Raw genomic sequence first — 25,513 nt, 5'->3', positions numbered from 1 at the left:
TCAGTGGAGACAAATCTTCTGTCCCTTTACGCAGCTGCAGTGTAGGAAAAGCACTATACATTTACCCATCGAGGTAGCACTTACTGATTAGCCAGTAGAAAGTACTCCAGTTGAGTAGATGGAAATCGCAAAAAAAATCTGCTATTCCGTGGGAAAATCCGCGAATTCGCTGACTTTTTTGCGATTTTGTGCGAATTCGCGGACCGCAGATACGCAAAATTTGCCCATACTTACACAGTTCCCAAAGCATAAATCCAGCAAAAACATAACAAAACAGAGGAGGCAATCCGTCAAAAATGGAAGGGAGACTCACGCCAATGATGTCAGGCCTAACACGTGTCCCCTCCAGCTGAAATGTGGGGAGAACTACCCTTCCCCTTGGGAGTTCTCTTCACTAAGGCAGAAAAATCTGGACAGACCATCAGTGTTGGCATGTTCTGTACCAGGGCGGTGTTCCACCGTAAAGTCCATACCGTGTAGGAAAATGGACCACCTAAACAACTTTGGGTTCTCACCCCTCATCTGCATCAGCCATTTGAGGGGCCTGTGGTCTGTCTGAACCCGGAAGTGAGTCCCAAACTTCTTCAGGGCCCAGACCACAGCAAATGCCTCACGCTCAATTGCACTCCACCTTTGTTCCTGTGGAAGTAACCTCCTACTGATGAAGCCTACAGGTTGGTCTAGGCCCTCTTCCTTAATCTGTGATAGAACAGCCCCCACACCATGCTCTGAAGCGTCTGTCTGTACAATGAATTTGTTTGAGAAGTTGGGCGCCTGAAGCACGGGTGCAGTGCACATGGCAGTCTTCAGGGCCTCAAAAGCCTTCTGACAGGTGTCAGTCAAGTTCACTTTCTTTCACCTAATGTTAGGCTGAGCTCACGTTAAGACTAACATTGGAGTGATTTTGAAGAGTGTTTTGTTATTTTATTCGTTTTACCTGGACTTAAACCCTTGCTGTGAAAATTTCCTTACAGCAGGCAGCAACTGTGTAATATAAATTAACTTGATGTACACTGCCCTGTTTTAGTTGATATTCTATGTATTTTTATAGGGAAATTCCACCATTTGTATGGTCTAGTAATGCTTTCGGAATCTGGGCACACTTTACTGCTCTCTCTGTGACTGGAGTCGAAGTGCGCTGTGGTCGTGCCACTTGATTGTGTGATGTAAACTGTGAAGGTGAATCATGTTGGATAATGGCTGGTAAAGTTAGGATGATGAATTGTTTAGAAATAGATTATATTGAAAAATGTCCGGTTAAATCGTGATGTTGCCTTGCAGCACTTCTATAGAGTTTTCTTACCACTGAGGGGCCCAAAGTGTTTCTTGTTAATTGTGCCATTACATACAGGCTGAATAAATTGTGTATGTCCTTCAGCACATGACATTTTAAAACTTTTTATTATCCTCCAGGCCAATACACATATTTTATGCTTTCTTTTTTACACACAACATTGTTGATAATGGGCCCATTTAGACAGGGGATCACCAGATTGATAGAATAACCTTGTAGCGTCTGGGCAGCACCAACTATTGTCACCAACGAGGTCACATGAGTAAGAGAACTACCCTTTTTCATCTTGAGTGACTACCGAGGAACGATATACTCCTTGTGTAAAAAGTATTTGTGAAAAGATTTGTGAGCAAAACCAAGGATATTTGGGGGCCCACCACTATATTAAACATACTATCCTAATGAATTTTGTTCATTCTTTCAAGTGGGGCTCTTTCTTCCACAGAATATTGTTAGGGAATAGTTAATCATGTTACTAGCCAATCAGGTAGGTGGGCATAACACATATTTTGAAGTTCTCATAATAAGAACAGAAATGTACCCAGTGTAACCCTCCCTCTTTAGTACTGTGCCGTAGTTTAGAGGGTGGACTAAGTTGGTTCTTCTTCCTTGTTTGTGTGGTAAGATTGATGTTGCTGCAGCAAGGACCATTGCATCATGAATTTGTGATTCAAATTTATTTAAGTATTCTGGGATATGAAGTCAAATGGAAAGAAACGTTGAACTCTGGTCCAAACTTATAATTCAGGTGCCAAAGACTTTAGCACTACTGCACTATTTTTGAATTTGGAATTCTTGTGAAATAACTGAAGGTATCCTATCACCAAGCATCCATAATTATGATGTATATGTGATGAGTATTTAGGGTACAAGGGGTAATAAAGAAGCTAAATATATGTGTATACATACGTACATGCATATATATGTGTATATATTTATTATAGAGTGGGGGTAGCCACTCTGTAGTTATAGTTAGGGTTTGCAAAGATCGGAATTCCTTCGATTGTTCACCATTAACAACACCTGTTTGACGAGTCTCTATGAAACTTGCAGACCTATTCTTCTTTCTTCATTGGCAGTTGATACACGATTTCACAGTTATTTCTCAAGGGGGTCCAAAGATATAAAGGAGGCCCCAAAACGTGTTTTTCCATCAATGTATTTTCTATAGACTTTTGTAACTCACACCGCGCAAAAACAGCTGAATGGAGCTACTTCAAATTTGACAGGAATAGACATTATGGTGCACAGAGAATCCTTCTGGGTACTACATGTAAGAACGATAAGTATTTTTTAAAGTTAAAAGCCATTTTAACTTAGTGAAATCTGGGGCCGCAATACTTTCATGAAATGTCACAGTTTTTCATGGCGTTTCGTGGAAGTAGTCTGGTACATAGCGCTGACATGATGTTGCTTGTTGCGTTTAGGCAGACTTTACCTGTCTTCTGAGTTTCATCAAAAGTATTAGGTTTAATATTTTTTCTCCTAGTACCACTTTGTTAAAGTGGTAAAAGGAAGGAAAAAATATTTAAAGTTTCTATATATGTTTTAAAAAGTGTACAGAGTACCGTGGTACTGACTCAGGAATACCACGGTACCCCCCAAAAAAATGTACATTTTTTAAAAATACACTGGAATTCCCTATATTTTGAAAATATAGGGTACTACAATGCATTTTCCATTTGAACATATTTAAATGTTCAGTAAAAAGTTTAAGCAGTCCAGAGTAAAACATACAAATTACTTTTTATTAATATATAGAACATTATAAATGCATTTCTCTACCTACTAACACTTTAATTTAAGTGGTACTAGGTAGGGACTAAAAATAAAACCTACCTAGATCTAGGACCCTATCCCAGAACCTAGCAAAGCAGAACGCAGACAAATTGAGCTGAAAAAGCCATGGCTGCCTTTTACCTTTGGTAAACACAGCCATTAGTCAATCACATACTTCCTTATCATGCACATGTACCGGGGTATATTGTGAACTAACCATGGTATACTATGGCACCATACATAACTAAGTATTTTAAAAATGATAGCTTTAAAACTACTTACACTATTTATACATACTAACAAACATTACCATTTACGCCAAATAATATATTTTCCTGAAACATTACATCTACAACTGTTAACACACTTTGATGCTACGTCTGTTTCAATTACCACATGACAGTCCAGTGTAGGCCCTTCCACTGTACGCTATTCCACTGTACCCAACTCCACTCTACAACCCTACACTCTATGATATTCCACTCTATTGCACTCCAATGTACGTTACTTCAGTGAACACCACTGCACTGCATGCTATTGCTCTGTATCGCAAAGCACTTTACTCCACTCCGCTATCTGCCACTGCACTCTAGGAGAATCCAATCTACGCTATTACACTGTACATAACACCATTCTACACCACTCTATGCCAATTCACTATACCTTACTACACTCTACCCTATACCACTGTACCAACCCCCTCTATGTTAGTCTTCTGTACACTATTCCACTATTGATAGCCTATGTAGGATTTGGGAGGGAGCAGGACAATGGAGCTACAGCAGAAAAAAGGTTGACTAGGAGGTAGTTGAATTCATCGCAATTTCTGAAGGTGCAACCAGTGTAGAGGAAGACCCTAAACCTCTGTATGGGTTAAGGACATGAGCTCTTAACACTGAAATATGTACAAAGGAAACTGGTCACACATTTAGGAATAAGCAGTATTGATACAGCGAGATTACATAAAGGAAAGCTGACACAGGTGGTACAATAAACAGGTTGTTTATATAGATGGTATTCTTCAGATTGAAAAGTGTATCGAATAGCCGGTGATAATTCCGATCCGGTCAACGGGGTTGTAGATAGCCGAGGGTATGGCTAGAAGGGATAGGAAATTGAACACAGGCGGGTAAGTCTGTGTTTGGCCAGGACCTGAGAGTACGGGGTCCTCGCAGTGTTCTTCTCGTCTTGGAGTATGTGAGACCGGGACGGAATTATCACCGGCTATCCGATACACTTTTCACGCCACTACAGCCCTGAAGAGTTACAGGCTTTGCCCTGTTGACAAAAGATGTGTCGGCTGGCGTTGTTTTATTCAATCGGAAGAATACCATCTATATAAAACAACCTGTTTATTGTACCACCGGTGTCAACTTTCCTTTATGTAATCTCACTGTATCAATACTGATTATTCCTAAACGTGTGCCCAGTTTCTTTTGCACTATTCCACTAAGTCACTATACCGCATGCCAGTAAATCAACGCTATTCTACTGTACCCAACTACACTGTACCTCACTCCAGTCTATGCCACTCCACTCTACACAACTACACAGTCCACCACTCTAGTCAATGCTATTACATTCTACCCCACTCCAGTGTACACTGTTCCACTGTAAGTCTCTCTAGTATACACCTCTCCTCTCTACACTATTCTAATGTATTACACCACTAATCCATTCCTCCTTCCAATCTACACCAGTCAACTCTGCAACACTTCACTGTATGCCACTCCTATCTACGCAACTACACTGGACGCCACTCTACTCTCCACTATTCCACAATGTGCCACTTCACTCTAACACACTCCAGTGCACACCACTGCACACCACTCCACTGTATGCTATTCACCTGTATGCTGCTCAAATGTACCACACTCCAGTCTATGCCACTTCACTTTATGCAACTACACTATATGCCAATACACTCTACACTATTTCACTGTACTTGACTCCACTGCACGACACTTCCCACTATGCCACTCAATGGCACTCAAATATATGTTATTCCACTATTCGCCGCTCCACTGTAATCTATTCAAATGTATGTCACTTCTCATTCTTGTCCATGCCATTCAACTCTACAACACTCCACTGTATGCCACTGCAGTGTACGCCAATCTACTCTACGCTATTCCACAGTACGCCACTCCACACTAACAGACTCCAGTATACATCATACACTGTACTACACTCCATTGCGCTCTATTCCACTGTATGCCGCTCAACTGTACCACACTCTAGTCTATAACACTCCCCTGTACACTATTCCATCACAGGCGAACACACTCAACACTATTCCACTATAAGTAACTTAACTATGCGCCACTCCACTTTAGGACAATGCACTATAAGCTATTACACTGTACATCCCTCCGCTCTAGGCCACTCCACTCTATCCTACTATACTCCACTCTACCCTATTCCAATGTACAACACTCCAGCATTCTACTGTATATTATTCCACGATATGCCACTCCACCCTACGTCATTCCACTGTACACCAGTAACTGTCAATTTTATTCTGCTCTTCACCACTCCATAGTACGTTACTCCACTAAAGTCAACCCCACTACACAGTACCTTGATCCACCCTACAACAGTCCCCTCCAGGTTACACTATTCCACTGTACACCATTACACTATGCCTTACTCCACGCCACTCTACATTACGATAGTCCAATATACGCCACTCCACTCTACACTGTTCCACTGTATGCCACTCCACTCTAACACACTGTAATATATCCCACTGCACTGCACATCCCTGCACTGAACACCACTCCACTGAATGCTATTTCACTGTATGTTGCTCAACTGTACGACACTCCAGTCTACGCCACAACACTATACCGCAATACACTCTACACTATTCAGTTGTACTCAACTACACTGTACAACACTCTACTCTAGTCTATTGCACTCTCTGGCACTCTAATATATGCTACTTTGCGTATCCATTGTATGACACTCCACTCTGTGCCACTACACACCACTTCTGTCCACTCTACCCAATTCCATGAAAATCTACTGTACGCTATACACCCTACATGACTCCATTCTATGCCACTCCACTGTACACCATTTCACTCTACACTAATCCACTTTACCCTATTCCACTGTATGACACTCCATTCTATGCCACTCTACTGTATGCTATTACACTAAATGCCACTCCACTCTACTTCACTACACTGGATGCCTGTAACACTGAATGTTATTCCACTCTGCACCCCTCCACTGTATACTACTCCACTGTAGCTCACCACTCTATCATGCGTTGTGTTTTCACACAAGATATGATTTTGACTATACCTCACTAAACTCTATCTTATGCCACTGTACCACCCCCACTCTATGTCAGTCTACTGTACACTATTCCACTATGTCACTATAGTGCATGCCAGTAAATCAATGCTATTCCACTGTACCCAACTACACTTCCACTCTACTCTACAACACTCAACTCTATAATATTCCACTCTACTACACTCTACTCTACGCCTGTACCCCGCTCTACTCTATGCCTCTCTACTCTACACTACTACACAGTACACCACTCTAGTCAATGCTATTACACTCTACCAGACTCCAGTGTACACTGTTCCACTGTAAGTCTCTCTAGTATACGCCACTCCTCTCTACGCTATTCTAATGTAGTACGCCACTAATCCATACCTTCCACTCTACACCAGTCAACCCTACAACACTCCACTGTATGTCACTCTAATCTACGCAACTGCACTATACGCCACTCTACTCTACACTATTCCAAAGTGCATGACTTCACTCTAACACACTCCAGTGCTCACCATGCCACTGCATGCTATTCCCCTGTATGCGGCTGAAATGTACCACACTCCAGTCTATGCCACTCCACTTTATGCAACTACACTATATGCCAATACATTTTACACTATTCCACTGTACTTAATTCCACTGTACAACACATCCCACTATGCAATAATAATAATAATAATAATACTGTGTTTTATAGAGCGCGAACAGCTACCTCCAACTCAACTCAATGGCACTCTAATATATGTTAATATATGTTATTCCACTATACGCCGCTCCACTGTAATCTATTCAAATGTACGCCACTTCTCATTCATCTCTATGCCAGTCAACTCTACCACACTCCACTGTACGCCATCCCACTGTATGCCACTGCAGTGTATGACAATCTACTCTGCGCTATTCCACAGTATGCCACTCCACACTAATACACTCCAATATACATCAATGCACTGTACTCAACTCCATTGCACTCTATTCCACTGTATGCTGCTGAACTGTACCACACTCTAGTCTGTTACACTCCCTTGTACTCTATTCCATCATAGGCCAACTTACTCAACACTATTCCACTATAAGAACTCCACTATACGCCTCGGCACTCCACTCTAGGACAATGCACTGTATGCTATTACACTGTACATCCCTCTGTTCTATGCCACTCCACTCTACACCAAGTCACTCTGTCTTATTACACTCTACCTTATTCTAATGTAGAACACCCCAGCATTCTACTGTATATTATACTATATGCCACTCCACCCTACGTCATTCCACTGTACACCAGTAACAGTCAATTTTATTCCACTCTTCACCACTCCATAGTACGCTACTCCACTAAAGTCAACCCCGCTACACAGTACCCTGATCCACCCTACAACAGTCCCCTCTGGGTTACACCATTCCACAGTACACCACTACACTGTACCTCACTCCACGCCACTCTAAATTACGCTACTCCACTATATGCCACACCACTGTACACTATTCCCCTGTACACCACTCCAATATATCCCACTGCACTGAACACCACTCTAGTGTATGCTATTCCACTGTATGCTGCACAACTGTACGACACTCCAGTCCACGCCACAATACTTTACCGCAATACAGTCTACACTATTCCATTGTACTCAACTACACTGTTCACCACTCTACTGAATGCTATTGCACTCTATGCCACTCCATGTCATTCTAATAATTACTATTATGCTATTCCATTGTATGACACTCTACTCTGCGCGACTACACGCCACTTCAGTCTACTCTACCCCATTCCATGAGAATCTACTGTACGCTATTACAATGTACATGACTCCATTCTATGCCACTCCACTGTACACCCCTCAACTCTACACCAATCCACTCTACCCTATTCCACTGTATGACACTTCATTTTATGCTACTCCATTGTATGCTATTATACTATATGCCACTACACTCTATTTCACTACACTGTATGCCAGTAACACTAAATGTTATTCCACTCTGCACCCCTCCACTATATACTACTCCAGTTTAGCTCACCACTCTATAATGCTTTGCTTTCTCACAAAAGATATGATTTATGGTATCATAACTATTATTGTAAATAATATTATTTAGATGGTACAGCTAATAATGATATAAAAGGGTATAAGCAGTGCACAGAGAAGGCACAAGTTATAGTTCATGTAGCGTGCTACCAAATTTAATGCACTGTGTATGTAGATGCACGAGTTATAATAATTGGAAGGTGTTGCGTAAACTATAAATTAAAGGTATACCTATACGTTTAAATATGTAAATCTTTGTGTACTTTAACTTTTGTTTGTAGTTACAGAATAAATAAAGTTATATACATTTAAAAGTGGTGTGTAAATTATACATTTTGGGTATAACTATAACTGAAGAATTTCTAATGATTGTGTATTTTGAGTTTGGTCTGTATAGAAAGAATACATAAAGTCTTCCTAACTATAACCAATGTTTAACGTGTGTGTGTCTTTACATGTAGCAGCATACATATAAACATAAACAGGACGTTTAGAAGCATGCCCTAAACGCAGCACATATTTCAATTGTAAAAATAGAATGCCATTACATATGCTTACCTTAAATAGAAAAGCAGATAAGATGCAGCACTCAGTTCGCATTCTCAAATCAGATGCCAAAATGTATCTGAGTAAAAACAAAACAATTTACAAAGTATGTGAGAATTAATAAAAGATCTATAGTTGAAAAATGAAGGAGATCATGTACACTCATGTATACCTCAAGAGTGAACCATACTGGTGCAAACAATATTTGCGCTGACTGCAATAAGGGGCCATATTATATACAGTGCCCCAGGGGCAAAAAGAGAATGTGTGCCCATTTCCTGCCCACCCCACTCCCCAGGCACTGCAGTATTATAGAAGGGGCCACAGATGCTTTTGTGGCCCCTTATGTAATATTATTGGCACCAGCACACATATAGTGCCACACTATCTCAAGGGGATGTTCCCTCGTTAGAATGGGGGTTTGGCACCATGTTAATGAGGGAAACACTTTGCCTCTGTGTCCGCATTAAATTATGAATGTGGTCTCAGAGGCAAAGAAATCGCCAGGGGCGCACTGACTGTGCACCTCTAAGAGCTGGTGCACAGTCAGAGCGCTCACCCTGAGGGCACCTTCTGAAAAGGTATAAATTGGGTCCCAGTGACCCACCCAGACGTCACCCTCCAGGCAGTTTCAGCCAGTCTGTCTTTCTTTAATGCACTAACCCCAGAGCAGAGCGGGTTTGTGGTTTTCCTGGGGGCAGCACTTTAAATGTAACCGCCTACACTACCCCTGTTTGTTCCAGGCATGCATAGTTTAAGGTACATCATCGCACAATCTAAAACAACGTGTCTTTACTGTAATACAGCCTCACGTGTTAATGGCACCCAGTTTACATAAATGGGGAAACATGCATTTAGCCTTGCACCTGTTTTACTCACATTGATGCACTTTAGTGTGTACGTACTATCTGCTGGAATCGTGTTGTAAATCCAGGGGTAAAACAAAAGCTCCTCCTACAGGAAGCAAGTGCTTATAAATGAGTAAATAACAATTGCATTGCCTTTAGTATACACTAATAAGTTAAAACTGCATCCCATCTCATGGTGTAGCCAATACAACAAGGATATGAGGCAGCTTGACTCAGCATTGTTATTCATTTAGGGACTCCTGAATCATTTTAGCATGCACATCATCTTGAATAAGCCTATGCTCGGTCTAGGACTCTGGGAACATTTGTCATTCGAGCAAGAAACATGGATTGAGCACCCGGATTAGTGCATGTAAAACAGCATGGCATTACTTTTCGTAACTGTCAAACTTGATGTCAGACAAACTTATATATTTAAATATAAATGGTTAGGAAGATTATCTTCAGTTACTAAATACATTATTAGCAAACTAAATAAAATGTCAAGGGGACTTGAGGAGTGGTGTAGGTTGCATTTCAAATACTGAGGGTCCCATTCCGATCTCGCTAGTAAAGCCCTCCGTAAGACTCAGATCGATTTGGGCAACTGGAGTACGATCGAGCGAGTACGATGCATTATTATGCTTACGGACTCGGTTTGCTCGGACGCCCATTGAAGTCTACGGGAGCCTGTATACTGGACTTGTGCACAGGCTCCCATAGCAACAAGCATTTGCAATGCAATCGGTCTCGCATTTGGGACCTTATATGTATTTAGCCATGCAGCACATTAGCCTGGGTGCTGAAACATCTACTGTTTTTTAACGTGGAGGGAAAGTAAGCGCCAAACTGCGTGACATGGAAGGTATGGGAACACATGGAGAGAAATATTACCTTTCAGCAGGAAATGGTATAGGCCAAAGCTCTGTTTTTAATATAAAATCAGCACCTAGAGTGGGCATATCAATGAAAATACAAGATTTAAAAAAAATATTATTGTCTATGGGTGCTTTTGGATGATAATTTCTATGGACTGGAATCTAGAATATGCTAAAGTGATTCTGGTATTTTACTGACCTCTATTGCCAGAAAAATAAAAAAGAAAGTCCCTCAACAGAAAGCAGTTTCGGTATTTTACTGACCTCTGCTGGTCGTTTTCTATTATGACAGGTAAATTGAGGCAGTTGAATGGACAAAAAGTCCCGAAGCGGAACCATACAAGTCCTAGGGCTGATATCCAGAGCCCACAAAGTACATACACATATTAGTATATAATAAGTATATACTAGAGTATATACAAGAGGTCTTGAATGCTCGACCTTAAAAGGGGTGAGTGGGGAAAGGGTACATCCTTGGCAGGCACCCCATGCTGCCCACCACACTGCAAATGCATGGGAATGGGGGATCCATGGGTACCCCCACGAGTCTGAATTGGGGGGATCCAGGTGATGGTAGGCCGGCTACGGAGGCCAAAAGAATGATTCCGGCAGCTTGATTGATACAGACATACTGAATTGGGAAGGCTGTCCGAATTGTGCATCGTACTTGCTCGCTCTGAAACAAGAGTCCATAGAGCTGTACGAAGAATTTTCATATGATTTGTACAGACTGGGTTGGGAGATGATTCGCTCAACGCTTACGCAAACTTCACATCGTACTGGGTCGTTTGGACCAGTGTACGAATCGGTCGGGAAAAAGGGCTACAAATCGGATCCGTTAAAGCCAAATCCGATTCGTAGGCCTTCCGAGCAAGATCTGAATCGACCCCTAAGATGTAAATATTTACATAGATTTAAATAAAATAAAAAACACATTTATTAAGTATTATGAATGTGTTGAGATTCCTGGTATATATTTACTGTGTTTCAGCCTTCTGGGTCCCTTTTCTATTTAGTGTAATTTGGTGAATAAGGTGGGCAAAATTCTATATCCAAACCCTGAATTGTACAAATTCTCAGTAAATGCTGGAAGTCCGATACTCTGCCCTTGGAATGTTAAAATACTATTAGGGGGAGACCAGCCTGCCACAGCATAGTTTGGATTTCTGCAGGGGCGGAAAGGCAGCTAACCTCCTCCCGCCCTGTACACAAAAAGCAGCAGCTATTTACACCTACAATGGGACCAGCCATGTATAACTAAGACTTTTCAAAAATGAAACCTATACAAAATAATAATTAGTATTGTAAAATCTCTCTTTTTCAGTTTTTATGTTTTCGCATACTTACTGAGATATTTTAGTTGTCAATACTGCCGCTTGCAGGCACCCCCAAATGCCAGCACGGTGTAAAAATATTTCACTGTAATCCTTAGTGTCTACATCTACATTGTTTTTTGTTGCAGAATCTGAGGCGCTGCCAAGCGCTTGCCACGTATTCAGAATGTCAACAGCCTTGAGTATTTCATCCAAAGCTTGGCACCAACAGTGGAAAGCAGCTCTGCGATGAAAATGGGCAAATTTACTTTGATTAGTTAATAATTCATACATTCATAGACGATTTACATGAGTGCATTAGTGCAAGCAAGGTTTAAAAAATAATCAGTGCCTGGACAGCCTGGAGCAACCCTTGCAATGAAGGACATACGCAAACAGGGTTCCACAGTTCATAGTTACAGGTGTACACACTCTCTAAAATTCTTAGTTCTGTAATTAAAGTTTTATCATCGCTTTTTCGCTTCTCTTATGCTAAACAGGTGTCGTAGGCGTTCTTTTGTTAAAATTCTTTAGCAGTACCTAAAACTTTGAGACTATCCTCATCCCAATTTATGTTACAAGAAGGCTAGTTCCACTCGAGCATCATAGCTTGCTGTGAATTAGCAACAATTATCACAATTATGGCCTGTGTGTGGGATAAAAATCTGATTCCCCTATATTAGTAGTGTTAGCCATATCTATATATTGTATTAGCATGATGTATCTATATACCCTTTGTGTTATATATGCATAATGCCCCACCTATATGCCCCACCTATATCTGTTATAGCTAGTCATTGAGGGTATAAGCTGTTCGTGGGCACTGTTAATATCGGGTAGGCCGAGAACCATACAGACGCCATCTTCTCCCGGTCTGCGCCAGAGACAGGCAACGATCACGTGTTATCCTCCAACTGTTGGCAGGCCCTAATTTAGTTGAGTTACTGAGAGCAGCTGAATGCACACTATTCTTTCTCTGTCTCTGGGACTCACGGTCGCATCTGGCTTTGTGTGCGATAAGCGCATTCCTGAAGGCGCCGTACCTACACCCCCAGGTACCGGGACGAAAGGGAGTCGGCCCTCCTGACCTCCCTAATAATATCCAAGCAGACCTTTTCAACTAATCATGTGTGCCATATATGGTCTTTCCTCGAGACCCAAGGCCCAAGTAGTGTTTTTCCATTCATGGTGACTTCATGTACTGTGTTGAAAGTATATATAATATATTGGAGAGGCTCCTCTATAGAGTATTTTGCATAATAAACGATTGAACTTTCTTCACTGCCAACTGACTAATTATTTGATAATTGGTATTGGGGCTATTGGTAATAATAATAAATAATAAATAATAATTGGTACGTATAGCTCTTTATATTTTTATGGAACGTCAGTTGGCGACTCTGGTGGGACTCCGCATTGGAGTCGTCCTCCTGTAACCGGGTAAGAAAGGACAAAGAAAGGGGAACACTGGCCGAGTGGGTGGACTGGGCGGAGATCCTGACTTACTCTGCTCTCGCAATCAGGGAGCCCCAGCTGCTAGTGAACCTTCGCGGAGTTCTACGGGCGTAACCTAGGAGCCGACCGTGTTGGTCTTCAGGAGTTGGCAGTGGAGAATACGCAATTGTACCTGTGTGCACCAGGTGAGTGAATTGTCTTTGATGTCTTTTGGAATGCGCTGTTGAGCAGTGCTTTCGGAAACAGTTAACAGTATTGGATTTGGTGGTCGGTGTACCACAGAGAACTTTGGGGGTCTGACGGGCAGCATTGTAGCTGCACGGGCAGATGCTCCGTGGACTTGTTTGGTGAATAATAGGGATAACTATCGGTCGCCTTGGTGTGGCCTATGTGGTGCACGTCCGGCCGGACTGCTCTCGGAAAAGCCTGTGGTTGTTCCTGGGTAGCCTTTGGGACACATCTGAAGCGACGCTAAGCAGCGGGCTGAGTCAGAATAGTCCTGAGGGTGAACCAGGAGGATTGCGGGATGGTCTGTAGGTCGGTCTGTGGTTAACAGTTGTCTGACGGTCTCTTGCTAGTCTTTGGACTGCCTGATTTTGGTATCTGTTGGTCTGGAAATCTGAATTGGTTAGTTCTCCATGAACAGGAGTCGATGGGCTCTGTTCTTCTGTTTTGGAAAAGACATGTCGTTTTGAAATGTCCTTTTTTTATATCTATGTATGTATTGTCTTGTTGGTATTCTTTTTGATTTCGAATGGTGAACGGAATGTTGAGAATGTATGAACATGGCCACGTTTGAAAGATCGTTTTTCTGAATGAGAATTGAATTGTCAGTGAACAAGGATGCTGTGTTTTAGTAAATTATGTTTTGGATGTTGTTTCCGCCGAAAAGGCACACGATTGGATGAAAGTCAGCCTGCCCCGTCAGAGGGTAGCCCGAGCTATGATATGTATGTTAAATATGGTATTTCACCCATTCTGTTTGATACGTTTGTGGCATAAATACACTAAGGATAATGTGGAACTGCAATGGCGCTTGACCGGGTCTTTTGAAGAGAAAAAGATACAGTACTTGATTGATTATTTTCCAGACAGTCGACAGGCAATGTTTGATTCTTTAAATATGTGGCAAAAGGAAGCAAAGCGTAGACGCATCAGGGAGGAGAAGTTATGTAAGATGAAAGGAGGTCAGACGATTACACAGAAAGCTATAGATTATGCTAAGGATCAGACTGAGAAAAACATTGATTGTACGAATAGACAATTCCGATTGCAGGTGGATAAAAGCTATGTAACAAGGACTGAGCCAGAGGATGAAATAGAGGATTTATTAGATGTGCGTCCGCCTCCCCTTATGCTTCTCAATGCACATGGTTGCAGATCAGGCATCCCAATGGATGCGGAATGCCGTGCATACTATAACTGATATATGGAATACTCTTAGAGATTATGAGCCTGTTATGAAACAACTCGCCTTGGAACATATTGCTACATGTCTTATTTCCTTATGGGAACAGTGTTTCCCGGACGGAAGAGCCCTTCAAGTGATGTATGATATACTGGACCGGGCTCATAAGTTTGAATTAGGATTGGAAGATGTGTACCGGAATGTCGAGACTTGGTGAAATATCGAGGGCGGCTGCATTTGAAATGTCCAAAATGGGATTCCCAGCATCTTATGCGGGAAGATCATCCTATTTATCATCCCAAAGTACCAGAATTAAGAAATGATCAGGATCAGCTAACTAGAGCCCGTGTGGAGGCACGATTTCAAGAGCAATGGGTCTATACCCCTTGGAAAAGGAGTGAGGTTCTTTCTCTGAAGTCGCAACTTCCTGATCCCCGTAAAAATCCTACTGCTTATTATAAGGTGCTCACCGAGGCTGCCTCTGCGGCTGTTATGATCCTGGCTGACAGAGTTATTTTTCGGTTTACTAGTCCCGTTGATGTATGGCGTCAGGTGCATGATCAGGATCATGGCACAGAGTTTGGAGAGACTTGGGATCAGAATAAAGAATGGGACAAGGACCGAAAGCCTGGTGATAAACCTAAACCTGAAATATCGGCTTTGCCAGGTCGGATTATCACCTACATGCATTCTTTAATTCCGCCCCGTAAGGTAGATTGGGACAAATTGACAGCATGTAATCAGAAAAAGGACAGAAGTATTTCAGATTCCCCAGATTTGAAGGTATGTTTATTGGCTTTAGTGGACAGGACTTGTCAGTAGAAGGTGGTATACGATTATTTGTTAATCGTTTTGTGACAAATCTGTTGCCCGAGATCTCCGCGCAGCTACAAGCTGCTGAGAGTTCTTGGACTACTTCCACACCTTCAGTTATATGGAGTATGGCTCAGTATTATGAGCATAGGGAAAATGAGAGCAAAGATAAGTCAGAAAAGAAAGCAAAAGATCTTAAGACACAAGTATTACTACAGCAAGTTATCAAGGGACAAGGCAGAGACAGAGGCGGTAGAGGGTTACGTCCCGAGGGGGGCGGGAAAAGGATGAGGCGGAGGTCCCGCTGTTGCTTTGGTAATAAACCAATGAGCTTACTGTAAACAGGAAGGGCATTGGGGAGCTCAGTGTCCATTGTTGATGGTTCAGAACGGGGCAGTAAGAGGGAGAGGAAGAGGTCGAGGTAGTACGGATTGGAGTGATATATGAAGAAAGGAGGCAGCGCACGGTGAGTCTGAGAAGAATTACTTTGATAACCCGAGAGGAAGGCAGTATTTCAAAACTTTCTAATTTATACGGGTGCGATGAATAGTTCTTTTGCTCATTCGCTGGTCCCAGGGGCTGCTCTGTCCGGGCAGAATAAGGTTTCGGTGGGATTCTCGGGAATCCCGGTGGTGAGCCCCATTTCTAAACCCATCCCGTTTACAATTGCTCCGATCACAGTGGATTCTCCATTTTTATTAACTTCGCATTGCGGGGAAAATCTATTAGGGTTGGATTTGCTAAAGAAATTGCATGCAAAGATCCATTGTTACCCTGATGGTGTATATCTGACCATACACTCCTTGGTAAACATACGCTGCAATGCTTTGCAAAAAATTACGCCCTCCCTCCTGAGCTCGCTGCTATCCCATCAACCCTGTGGGCAACCGGAGACACAGATGTTGGTCTATTGAAGATTCTGCCTGTTTCTATTACTCTGAAACAGAATGCTCGTTTACACGGTATACCTCAGTACAAAATTTCACCGGCAGGTGAAAAGGCTTTACTTTTTATTATCCAAGATCTGATTGATAAGGGTGTAGTGGAAGAAACGGCCGCCAATGTATGTAATAGTCCTATATTGCCGATTTTGAAAAGAGCCCCTGTTGGAAGTGATCCCGATCATGTTGATACTTACTGTTTTGCAATTGATCTGCGAGAAATTAATAAGACAGTTGTGCTGCAGTACCCTATTTTCACTATGATCCCTCCCACTGCTAAATATTTTTCAGTTATTGATTTGAAGAATGCTTTCTTTAGCATGCCTATTCACCCAGATAGCTGTCATATTTTCGGCTTCTCCTTATCTGGTCGCAGCTTCCGGTTTTGTCGCGCTCCCCAGGGGTACACTGAGAGTCCTAGTATTTATAGCCAAGCTTTGAAAGCAGTATTGGATGATCTGACCCTGCCCCTGGTAATGTGCTGCTCCAGTATGTAGATGATCTGTTGGTGGCTTCTGATACTGAGGAAGGTTGCAAGGAGGCCAATGTTAAATTACTGTCCCGCTTGGCAGCCAATGGCAATAAGGGATCCCTTTCCAAATTCCAATATTGTTGACAGGAGGTGACTTATCTTGGTCATCTACTGTAGAAAGAGGGGAGGAGACTAACCCCTGAATGTATGACTACCATCTCTAACATGTCTGTACCTCTTACTCAGTGTGATGTTCGTGCATTTCTTGGTATAACCTCTTACTGTCACCAGTGGATTCCTAATTTTTCTCTTCTGACTAAACCTCTCTTGTACTTAACCACTAAAGATGTGCATGAACCTTTACCCTGGACTGGTGAATGTCAGGAAGCTTTTGACTCTTTAAAATCTGTGCTTTGTTCTGCACCCATCTTGGGTACTCCTGACTACTGAAAACCTTTTGTGCTCTATGTACACGAGGTGGACGTTGTTCGCTTTCTGTGTTAACACAAGGATTTGCTAGTAAGGAAAGACCTTGTGCTTATTTCTCGGCGGTGTTGGATAACGTCGCCAGAGCCCTTCCTAGCTGTTTAAGGGCTTTTGCTGCTGTCGCAGTGGCCATTCAACAGTCGGAAGGGCTCATTCTGAATACTGATCTCACAGTGATGGTACCGCACACTGTGGATACATTATTGAACAAAACGAAGACCTAGCACCTTACGAGTGCGCGTCTCACTGAATACAAATTGACTTTGTTTGCTCCCCATATTACCATTAAGCGGTGTGCCACTCTGAATCCTGCCACATTGCTGCCTCTCCCTTCGGACGAGAAAAATAATGACATACATGATTGTATATTTCGGACTGAAGAAGAGACGAAGGGATGGGTAGACCTCAAAGACATTCCTCTATCTGACCCCGAAGGGGAATTCTATGTGGATGGCTCTTGTTTCAAGTTACCAGATGGCACAACAACAGCTGCATATGTGATTACGACCCTCCACACTGTAGTTGAGGCTTCTCGCGTACACTATCAGTCAGCACAGGCACCTGAGTTAGTGGCATTGCTGCGGGCCTGTGAGTTGAGTAAAGGATCGAGGGTAAACATTTACACAGATAGCCAATACGCCTTTGGCGTGGCTCATAGTTTCGGCCGGTTGTGGGCGGAAAGGGGTTTTCTCACTTCCCATGGTCAAAGAATACAACATGGCCCTTTGATTTTACGATTGCTAACAGCATTGACATTACCAGAAAAGGTGGCTGTATTTAAATGCAGTGCACATAAGGCAGTAGTAGATGCAGTAGGAGAGGGAAATGCTTTTGCCGATCAAGTAGCAAAGGAAACTGCAAAATCCAAAATGTCTTCAATGTTTGTAACTACCTCTGCCTGGTGGGTTGCGGAAACAGAGATGTTTGACAATACTATGGAGAGTGCCCGAGAGATAAAGGAAGCAGCTACTCCTGCTGAACTGGCTCACTGGGAAAGGGAAGTGGGGAAATTAGATGAAAATGAATGTTGGGTTGATTTAACAGGAAAACAGAGATGGTTGTTGCCCGATGCATTGGTTAATGCTGTAATAACTATGGCACATGGTTCAGCACATATAGGGGCAAAAGGCATTTGTGTACTTCTGGATCCTGTGTGGAATAATCCTAATATCCCAAAGACTGCTGCCCATTTAGTCCAACATTGCATGGTTAGTTTACAACACAATCCTGGAGGCAGGGAACCGGTTCTCAGCGGGAACTTTGCACCAACATCTTTGTCTTTTGAGGTGCTCCAAATGGATGATATCCAACTGGAGCGTGTAAATAATCGAAATATGTCCTGGTCTTGGTATGTGCCTTTAATAAATGGGTGGAGGCCTACCCGAACAAAGAAAATACTGCTCTGGCAACAGCAAAAGCTTTGATAAAAGAGTTCTTCCCACACTATGGATTACCTCGGGTGATTTGGACAGATAACGGGGGACATTTTAATGCAGATCTTATCCGTCATGTTTGTAACGGGTTGCAAATCAAGCAGAAGTTTCATGCTGCACGACATACCCAGTCTGCTGCACTGGTTGAGAAGTATAATGGAATACTGAAATTGAAACTGGCCAAAATTCAAGGGGGTACTGGGCTGAAGTGGCCCGATGCCCTACCATTAGCATTGATGTCTTCACGAGTTACACCACATTCCCCATCTGGTTTGTCACCGTATATGGTGATTTTTGGATGACCAGCCAATCTTTGGGGTGTCCCAAGACCCAGAGCATTTTGTGATATTGATTATCCTATGATGACAGATTATCTGTATGCTTTCACTAAAGATCTCCGTTCCATTCATCAACAGGTATCAGCAGTATTGCAGCCCCTGCCTGAGGGTTCCGGACATCGTTTGGAGCCAGGACAGTGGGCTCTGGTCCGCAACTATCAGCAAAAATCCAGCTTGGGACCCTCGGTGGTCCAAGCCTCACCAGATTCTTTTGGCCGCACAGACGGCAGTGAAGGTGGACGGCAAGAGACATTGGATACATGTGTCTCATGTCAAGAAATTGCCTCTCCCGCTTCCTTATGATCAGCAAAATCAGGAAGAAATTTTGACCCAGGAGGGCGAACAAGCCCCTTGTTTTGTCCCCTTTTCTGATGCCCTAGAAGCTGGAGAAGGGCAAGGAGAAGGAGTAGTGGGCTTGGACGGGGCTTCGTCACCTGAACCAGTAATTGCCCCAGATTCTGTTGCCACCACAGTTGAACAAAAGGTTCATGATATTCCTGTAGCAATGTATGTACCCTCCTCTGTTTAGTTCTCTGATCAGGAAACATGTTCGGTACAATCTGCGACCCAGAAAACAACACGGTACCCCAGAGGAAGAAGAAAGGAGATAGGGAAAGACTTGAGTAATAGGATTGGTTAGAAACCTTCCTGAGGTACTGAGCAAGATACTGGACTGAACACGTTGAGAGCCTGGAACAATATGTTTGACTAAATATCCTGTAAAAGGGGCCCAGGTTGTATTTTTTTCAAGAGTTGTGGGAAATCCCAACTCCAACGCAAGGATCTGTTTTGGTTTTCTTTGTGATGAATGATGGGAGCCTGCCTGTGAGGCTCTAGACGGACACAGGAAAGAAGAACACTCTGGCAGGTTGGACTGCATTGCCCGAGTCTAGTTTTGGACTTTTAGCTAGCATGTACCCTTTTGCCCGTTTTGTTCCCGAAGAGGAACGCCCTCTTGCACCTCGTTATTACTCTACATATATGCCTATTTTTTCTAGTTGGCCCATGCGTGTCAAAGTAGCCTTTGTGGTCAAAATAGTGATTTTGCTGATGATATTGATGAGTGTGTTTGTATATTTGGAATTTCGTCATCCTTTGCATACTGTCTTGGGAACAACTACCCCGCCTCCGGAACATCTATTTTAACTTTAGCCCCGCATAAAAAAAGGCATCGTCAGACTTAAACTAAAAATGTGTTAGTTGAAATGCTCCATCAAAAGCATAGCGCTAAGAATACAACAAACTGTTGAGTTTGCGGCCTTCTGCCCTCTGTCTGCACAAGCATGATCTGTTTATTTCTCTGCCATTTTCATATTTAGGAAGTTGTGAAGCTTGGTTTAAGTCATTATCTACGATGTACATGCATTATACTGTAGATACTAAACGATATACCGAAAAAGACTATGAGATGATCCTAGCATACATAGAGGTACATCAAGGTTTTGACCCGCAGGGAAATGAAGGGGAGGGGTCATTAGATCCAAATGCCTGTATGAATTTATATACCGAACATAAAAATGTTACCTGGTTGAAAAATGAAATACTTGACTTTGAGGAGTTTAATTTTACCCAGTATTTCCAGCAATTCCAGGAAAGAAATGTTACAGATGACAAAGCCATCCCAGTGCCCATATTAAACAGTACTTCAACATTCTGTGTTCAGGGAACAAGATACATTTCGGTATGAGAAAGTCAATGTATTTATACCTATCGTCTGTGACCTTTCAGTAGTCCTCCATTGTTGACTCCCCCTAATATCTATTTCGTCTGTGGAGAACATGCATATACGTGGTTTGGTGGCCGTTGTTATTTGTATTTTTGTTTCCTCCAGTATACATAGCCCCCTCCAATTATCATAAGGATCATTGATTAGATAAGCAGAGTCTGCCACTTGTCAGAAATAAAAGAGAGATCGATACCACCGACATAGATCAGACCCATACTCCTGGGCAACATTTTATTGACATTGCGAAGGGGGTGTTTCCTATCTGGGGTCCCATCATTACCAGTAAGGAAGTGAGGCGCCTGTCAAGAATAGATGAAACGGTGATCAATACCACTGCAGGTATATTGACCAATCTAACCGTAGAACTTCAAGCGACGAGGCTCGTCTCACTTCAGAATCGAATGGTTTTAGATGTTATCCTGGCTGACCGAGGAGGAGCATGCCACGTGATCGGCAGCTCCTGTTGTGTATATATCCCTGACTTCGCCCCTTCTGTTCATCTGGCCATTCAAAAATTACACCGTTTGGCCTCGGAAGTACATGCAAATACTGGTACCTAGTCCTTGTCTGGTTGGTTTTGGGGTCTGTTGTCCACCTGGGGATGGAAAATCTCGATGGTACTAGCAGGTATAGCGGGTATCATATTCACCTGCTGTCTTTGCATACATTGTGGGCCCGCTTGTTGCTCTTACTGTGCTGCTAAGCTTGCCCCTTCTGTGACTAGTCCTTCTCCAGCAGCAGTAAAGGCTCAATTAGTTCAGCAGGAAATAAAGGATATCATGCAGCTTATTGAGGTGTCTAGGAATTGCTCATCTATGAATCCCTCCGCCTCGTTTCCTTGATTCTTCTTCACGTTTATTAGTCCGTCACAGTCCTCATCTTAAAGACGACTAACACAGCCTTTTGTAGCCGTGTAACAATCTTGGGTTATCTGTTCTTTTCCAGTCAGCTCTGCGCATGAGCCCAAACCAGACACTGACTTCGGAGGAGAAAAGCTGTATCGGGGAATGCGCAAGGAATCATTATGTGGGATTATCAACGGTCTCTGGACACAGAATACAAAAACATAAGCGGTAAATTAAAATAGGGAGAAACCCTGACTAAACTAACTCGTAACACAGGGAAACGCTACCGCAAGGGTCTCGAATTCAGGTGAAGTGCGCCAACATTCTAAGTTGAGCGCTTCACATAGAATTCTGAGATGGGCTCAAAAAGACTAGAACGTCACTTCTCCCGGAGCGTCGGCCATCTCGAAGTTCTTAATTTTCCAAGCCTCGCTCCAGGTCAGAGTTATCCTGATTTTTCTGCCTGCAAGGGATTTTTTGGCACTTATGGTGCAAAGAGAAGGTTCATAGACTGTAATAGTCCTGACACATATACAGCAGGTCATATTTAGATGCCGAGAGAAGGCGCCAGAACAACGGAGTCCAATGGAATGGACTACGATCTGGGCCATAGGGTATTTGCCTTTAGATAAGACCAGAATTTGAGTGTTTCATGATGTATAATGACACAGCCTGATATTAAATGCCAATAAAATTGTTTAAAAATAAAAATAATTGAGGGCTCTGCTGCTTTCTGCCACTCGAGTAGCCATTCTACTCCTGTGGCAGCTTCCTCAAAGCGAATGGCAGGCTTCTCAATGCGAATGGTTGTGACCTTCAGTGACCGTTTGCGATGAAATATCCCGCCAGGAGGAGATATAGCGTGTTCTTTTTTCTCTCAACTACTTTCCAACTTACCGTTGGTGAGCAAATCAAGAAAAAAAACTTGGCTCTGCATCACTTCACAGGGTTTTTTGGAACTCCGCATGGAACACAGAGTGCGAAGTGGGCAAAACTCTACGAACTCAGGTCCCGGACCGGAATTCTTCGCCCACCCCAAGATAAGAGGCCCAATTCGCCAGCAAGCCAAACCAGGTTTGGCCCCGATCCAGTTCCCTGTAACCCAAAGCGGTTGAGGGCGGCTAAAGGTGATTAGGGTATATTAAAGAACTTACCCTATAATTGAGGTAACAATGCCCTTTAGGTAGGGCAGAGGGCTGCACATAGCTGCGGGGGAAAACAGGTAAAAGAAGCAACTACCAGTAAGTAGGGCTGACATGGAAGACAGAATAAAAGAGAAGAGCCACCTACATGACATGTTACATACAGCTTAATCACCTGGACCATGCAATTATTGACACAAGACCTACCCTCCTCTGCTAACCTGAAGGTATCGACAGAGGCAGGGCAGTGAGATTAAATAGGTATCCCGGAAAATAATTGGTCCCCAGTGCGGTACAACTCATAACAGGTTTGAGAGTCTGCAATGAGGCGCAGCTGAGCACGCTGGTAATGAGAAGCTGGGGATTGAGGGACATATGCAAGCATGGGTGTGCATGGGCAAAGGACAATAGCACAGATACTGCTAGAATGCGGGGGAGTCTGAAGCAGCTACAAAAATGGCAGCCATATTGGGGATGCATTACCAGTATGGGCCGGTGTAGCGCCTATACATTAAAATGGAGCATACCTTGGAAATGTGGGAAACTGGAATCTGAGGCAAATCAACTGGTTCCAGCATATAAGGCCGGTGTAGAGCCTATTCTTCAACTAAAGCATACTATGACAATGTGGGTGACTGGAGTCGGGCGTGAATCAACCAGCTCCAGCGTACACTACCACATAGAGAGGGGTTCTTGGGGAGGTCTATAGGGTAAAAAGTATTATTACCTCGTTAATTTCAGATCACTGCCCAAGCATGCTGAGGATGTCTGGCTAGTGTTAGCTTGGGCTGCTTGGGATGTTTTGTTTTTAACTGAAACCTAGCTAAATACGGATTCGGTGGCAACAATTGTTCTGGCCATCCCACCAGGTTTCAAAATGTGTTACGCCAATCTAGAGAGCAACAAAAGGGGGGGTGGGGTGGCCATTTTTTTAAAGACTCATGGGAGCTAGTGTCCTCTGCCCCACTCCACTTGCAGGGTACTGAAGGACTTAACTTTGCCTACATATCAACCCCTCTTCCTCCCTCTCAGCCCTTCTCATCTACAGACCGCCTGATTGTGCAGCAACTGTGTGTCAGGATCTTTGCAATTTTATTGCTCGAATATCGCTAGTTTATACCAACTTTATGGCCCTTGGTGATTTTAATCTGCATATGAATGACCCACATTGCGCAAAAGCAGCGCAGCTGATCTCATCCTCATTAGATCCAAATGCCTGTATGAATTTCTATACCGAACATAAAAATGTTACCTGGTTGAAAAATGAAATACTCGACTTTGAGGAGTTTAATTTTACCCAGTATTTCCAGCAATTCCAGGAAAGAAATGTTACCGATGACAAAGCCATCCCAGTGCCCATATTAAACAGTACTTCAACATTCTGTGTTCAGGGAACAGGATACATTTCGGTAGGAGAAAGTCAATGTATTTATACCTATCGCCTGCGCACTTTCAGTAGTCCTCCATTGTTGACTCCCCCTAATGTCTATTTCATCTGTGGAGAAAATGCATATACGTGGCTTCCCCGTGGTTGGGTTGGCCGTTGTTATTTGTACTTTTTGTATCCTCCAGTATACATAGCCCCCTCCAATTATCATAAGGATCATTGATTAGATAAGCAGAGTCTGCCACTTATCAGAAATAAAAGAGAGATCGACACCACCCACATAGATCAGACCCATACTCCTGGGCAACATTTTATTGACATTGCAAAGGGGGTGTTTCCTATCTGGGGTCCCATCATTACCAGTAAGGAAGTGAGGCGCCTGTCGAGAATTGTTGAAAGGGTGATCAATACCACTGCATGTATATTGACCAATCTAACCGTAGAACTTCAAGCGACGAGGCTCGTCTTGCTTCAGAATCGAATGGTTTTAGATGTTATCCTGGCTGACCAAGGAGGAGCATGCCGCGTGATCGGCAGCTCCTTTTGTGTATATATCCCTGACTTCGCCCCTTCTGTTCATCTGGCCATTCAAAAATTACACCGTTTGGCCTCGGAAGTACATGCAAATACTGGTACCTAGTCCTTGTCTGGTTGGTTTTGGGGTCTGTTGTCCACATGGGGATGGAAAATCTCGATGGTACTAGCTGGTATAGCGGGTATCATATTCACCTGCTGTCTTTGCATACATTGTGGGCCCACTTGTTGCTCTTACTGTGCTGCTAAGCTCGCCCCTTCTGTGACTAGTCTTTCCCCAGCAGCAGTAAAGGCTCAATTAGTTCAGCAGGAAATAAAGGATATCATTCAGCTTATTGAGGTGTCTAGGAATTGCTCATCTATGAATCCCTCCGCCTCGTTTCCTTGAATCTTCTTCACGTTTCTTTAGTCCGTCACAGTCCTCATCTTAAAGACGACTAACACAGCCTTTTGTAGCCGAGTAACAATCTTGGGTTAGCTGTTCTTTTCCAGTCAACTCTGCGCATGAGCCCAAACCAGACACTGAGTTCGGAGGAGAAAAGCTG

The 25,513-nt window shown here is 43.1% G+C and overlaps 1 protein-coding gene across 1 annotated transcript in view; it reads right to left on the bottom strand.

The window, feature by feature from the left end:
- Positions 1-25,513, bottom strand: part of CFAP54 (cilia and flagella associated protein 54) — a 2,285,874-nt gene that overhangs the window by 907,799 nt on the left and 1,352,562 nt on the right. The window contains exons 44-45 of the mRNA XM_086918163.1: positions 12,023-12,232; positions 8,962-9,028 (exon numbers count right to left, since the gene is read on the bottom strand). Coding sequence (XP_086774289.1) covers positions 8,962-9,028; positions 12,023-12,232 — 277 coding nt within the window. The remainder of the gene's footprint in view (positions 1-8,961; positions 9,029-12,022; positions 12,233-25,513) is intronic.

This window comes from Lissotriton vulgaris, chromosome 1_1, assembly GCF_964263255.1.
Source record: "Lissotriton vulgaris chromosome 1_1, aLisVul1.2, whole genome shotgun sequence".
Taxonomy (NCBI): domain Eukaryota; kingdom Metazoa; phylum Chordata; class Amphibia; order Caudata; family Salamandridae; genus Lissotriton; species Lissotriton vulgaris.
Note: the sequence above shows the minus strand (reverse complement) of the source record. Positions and strands in the feature narration are given on the sequence as shown.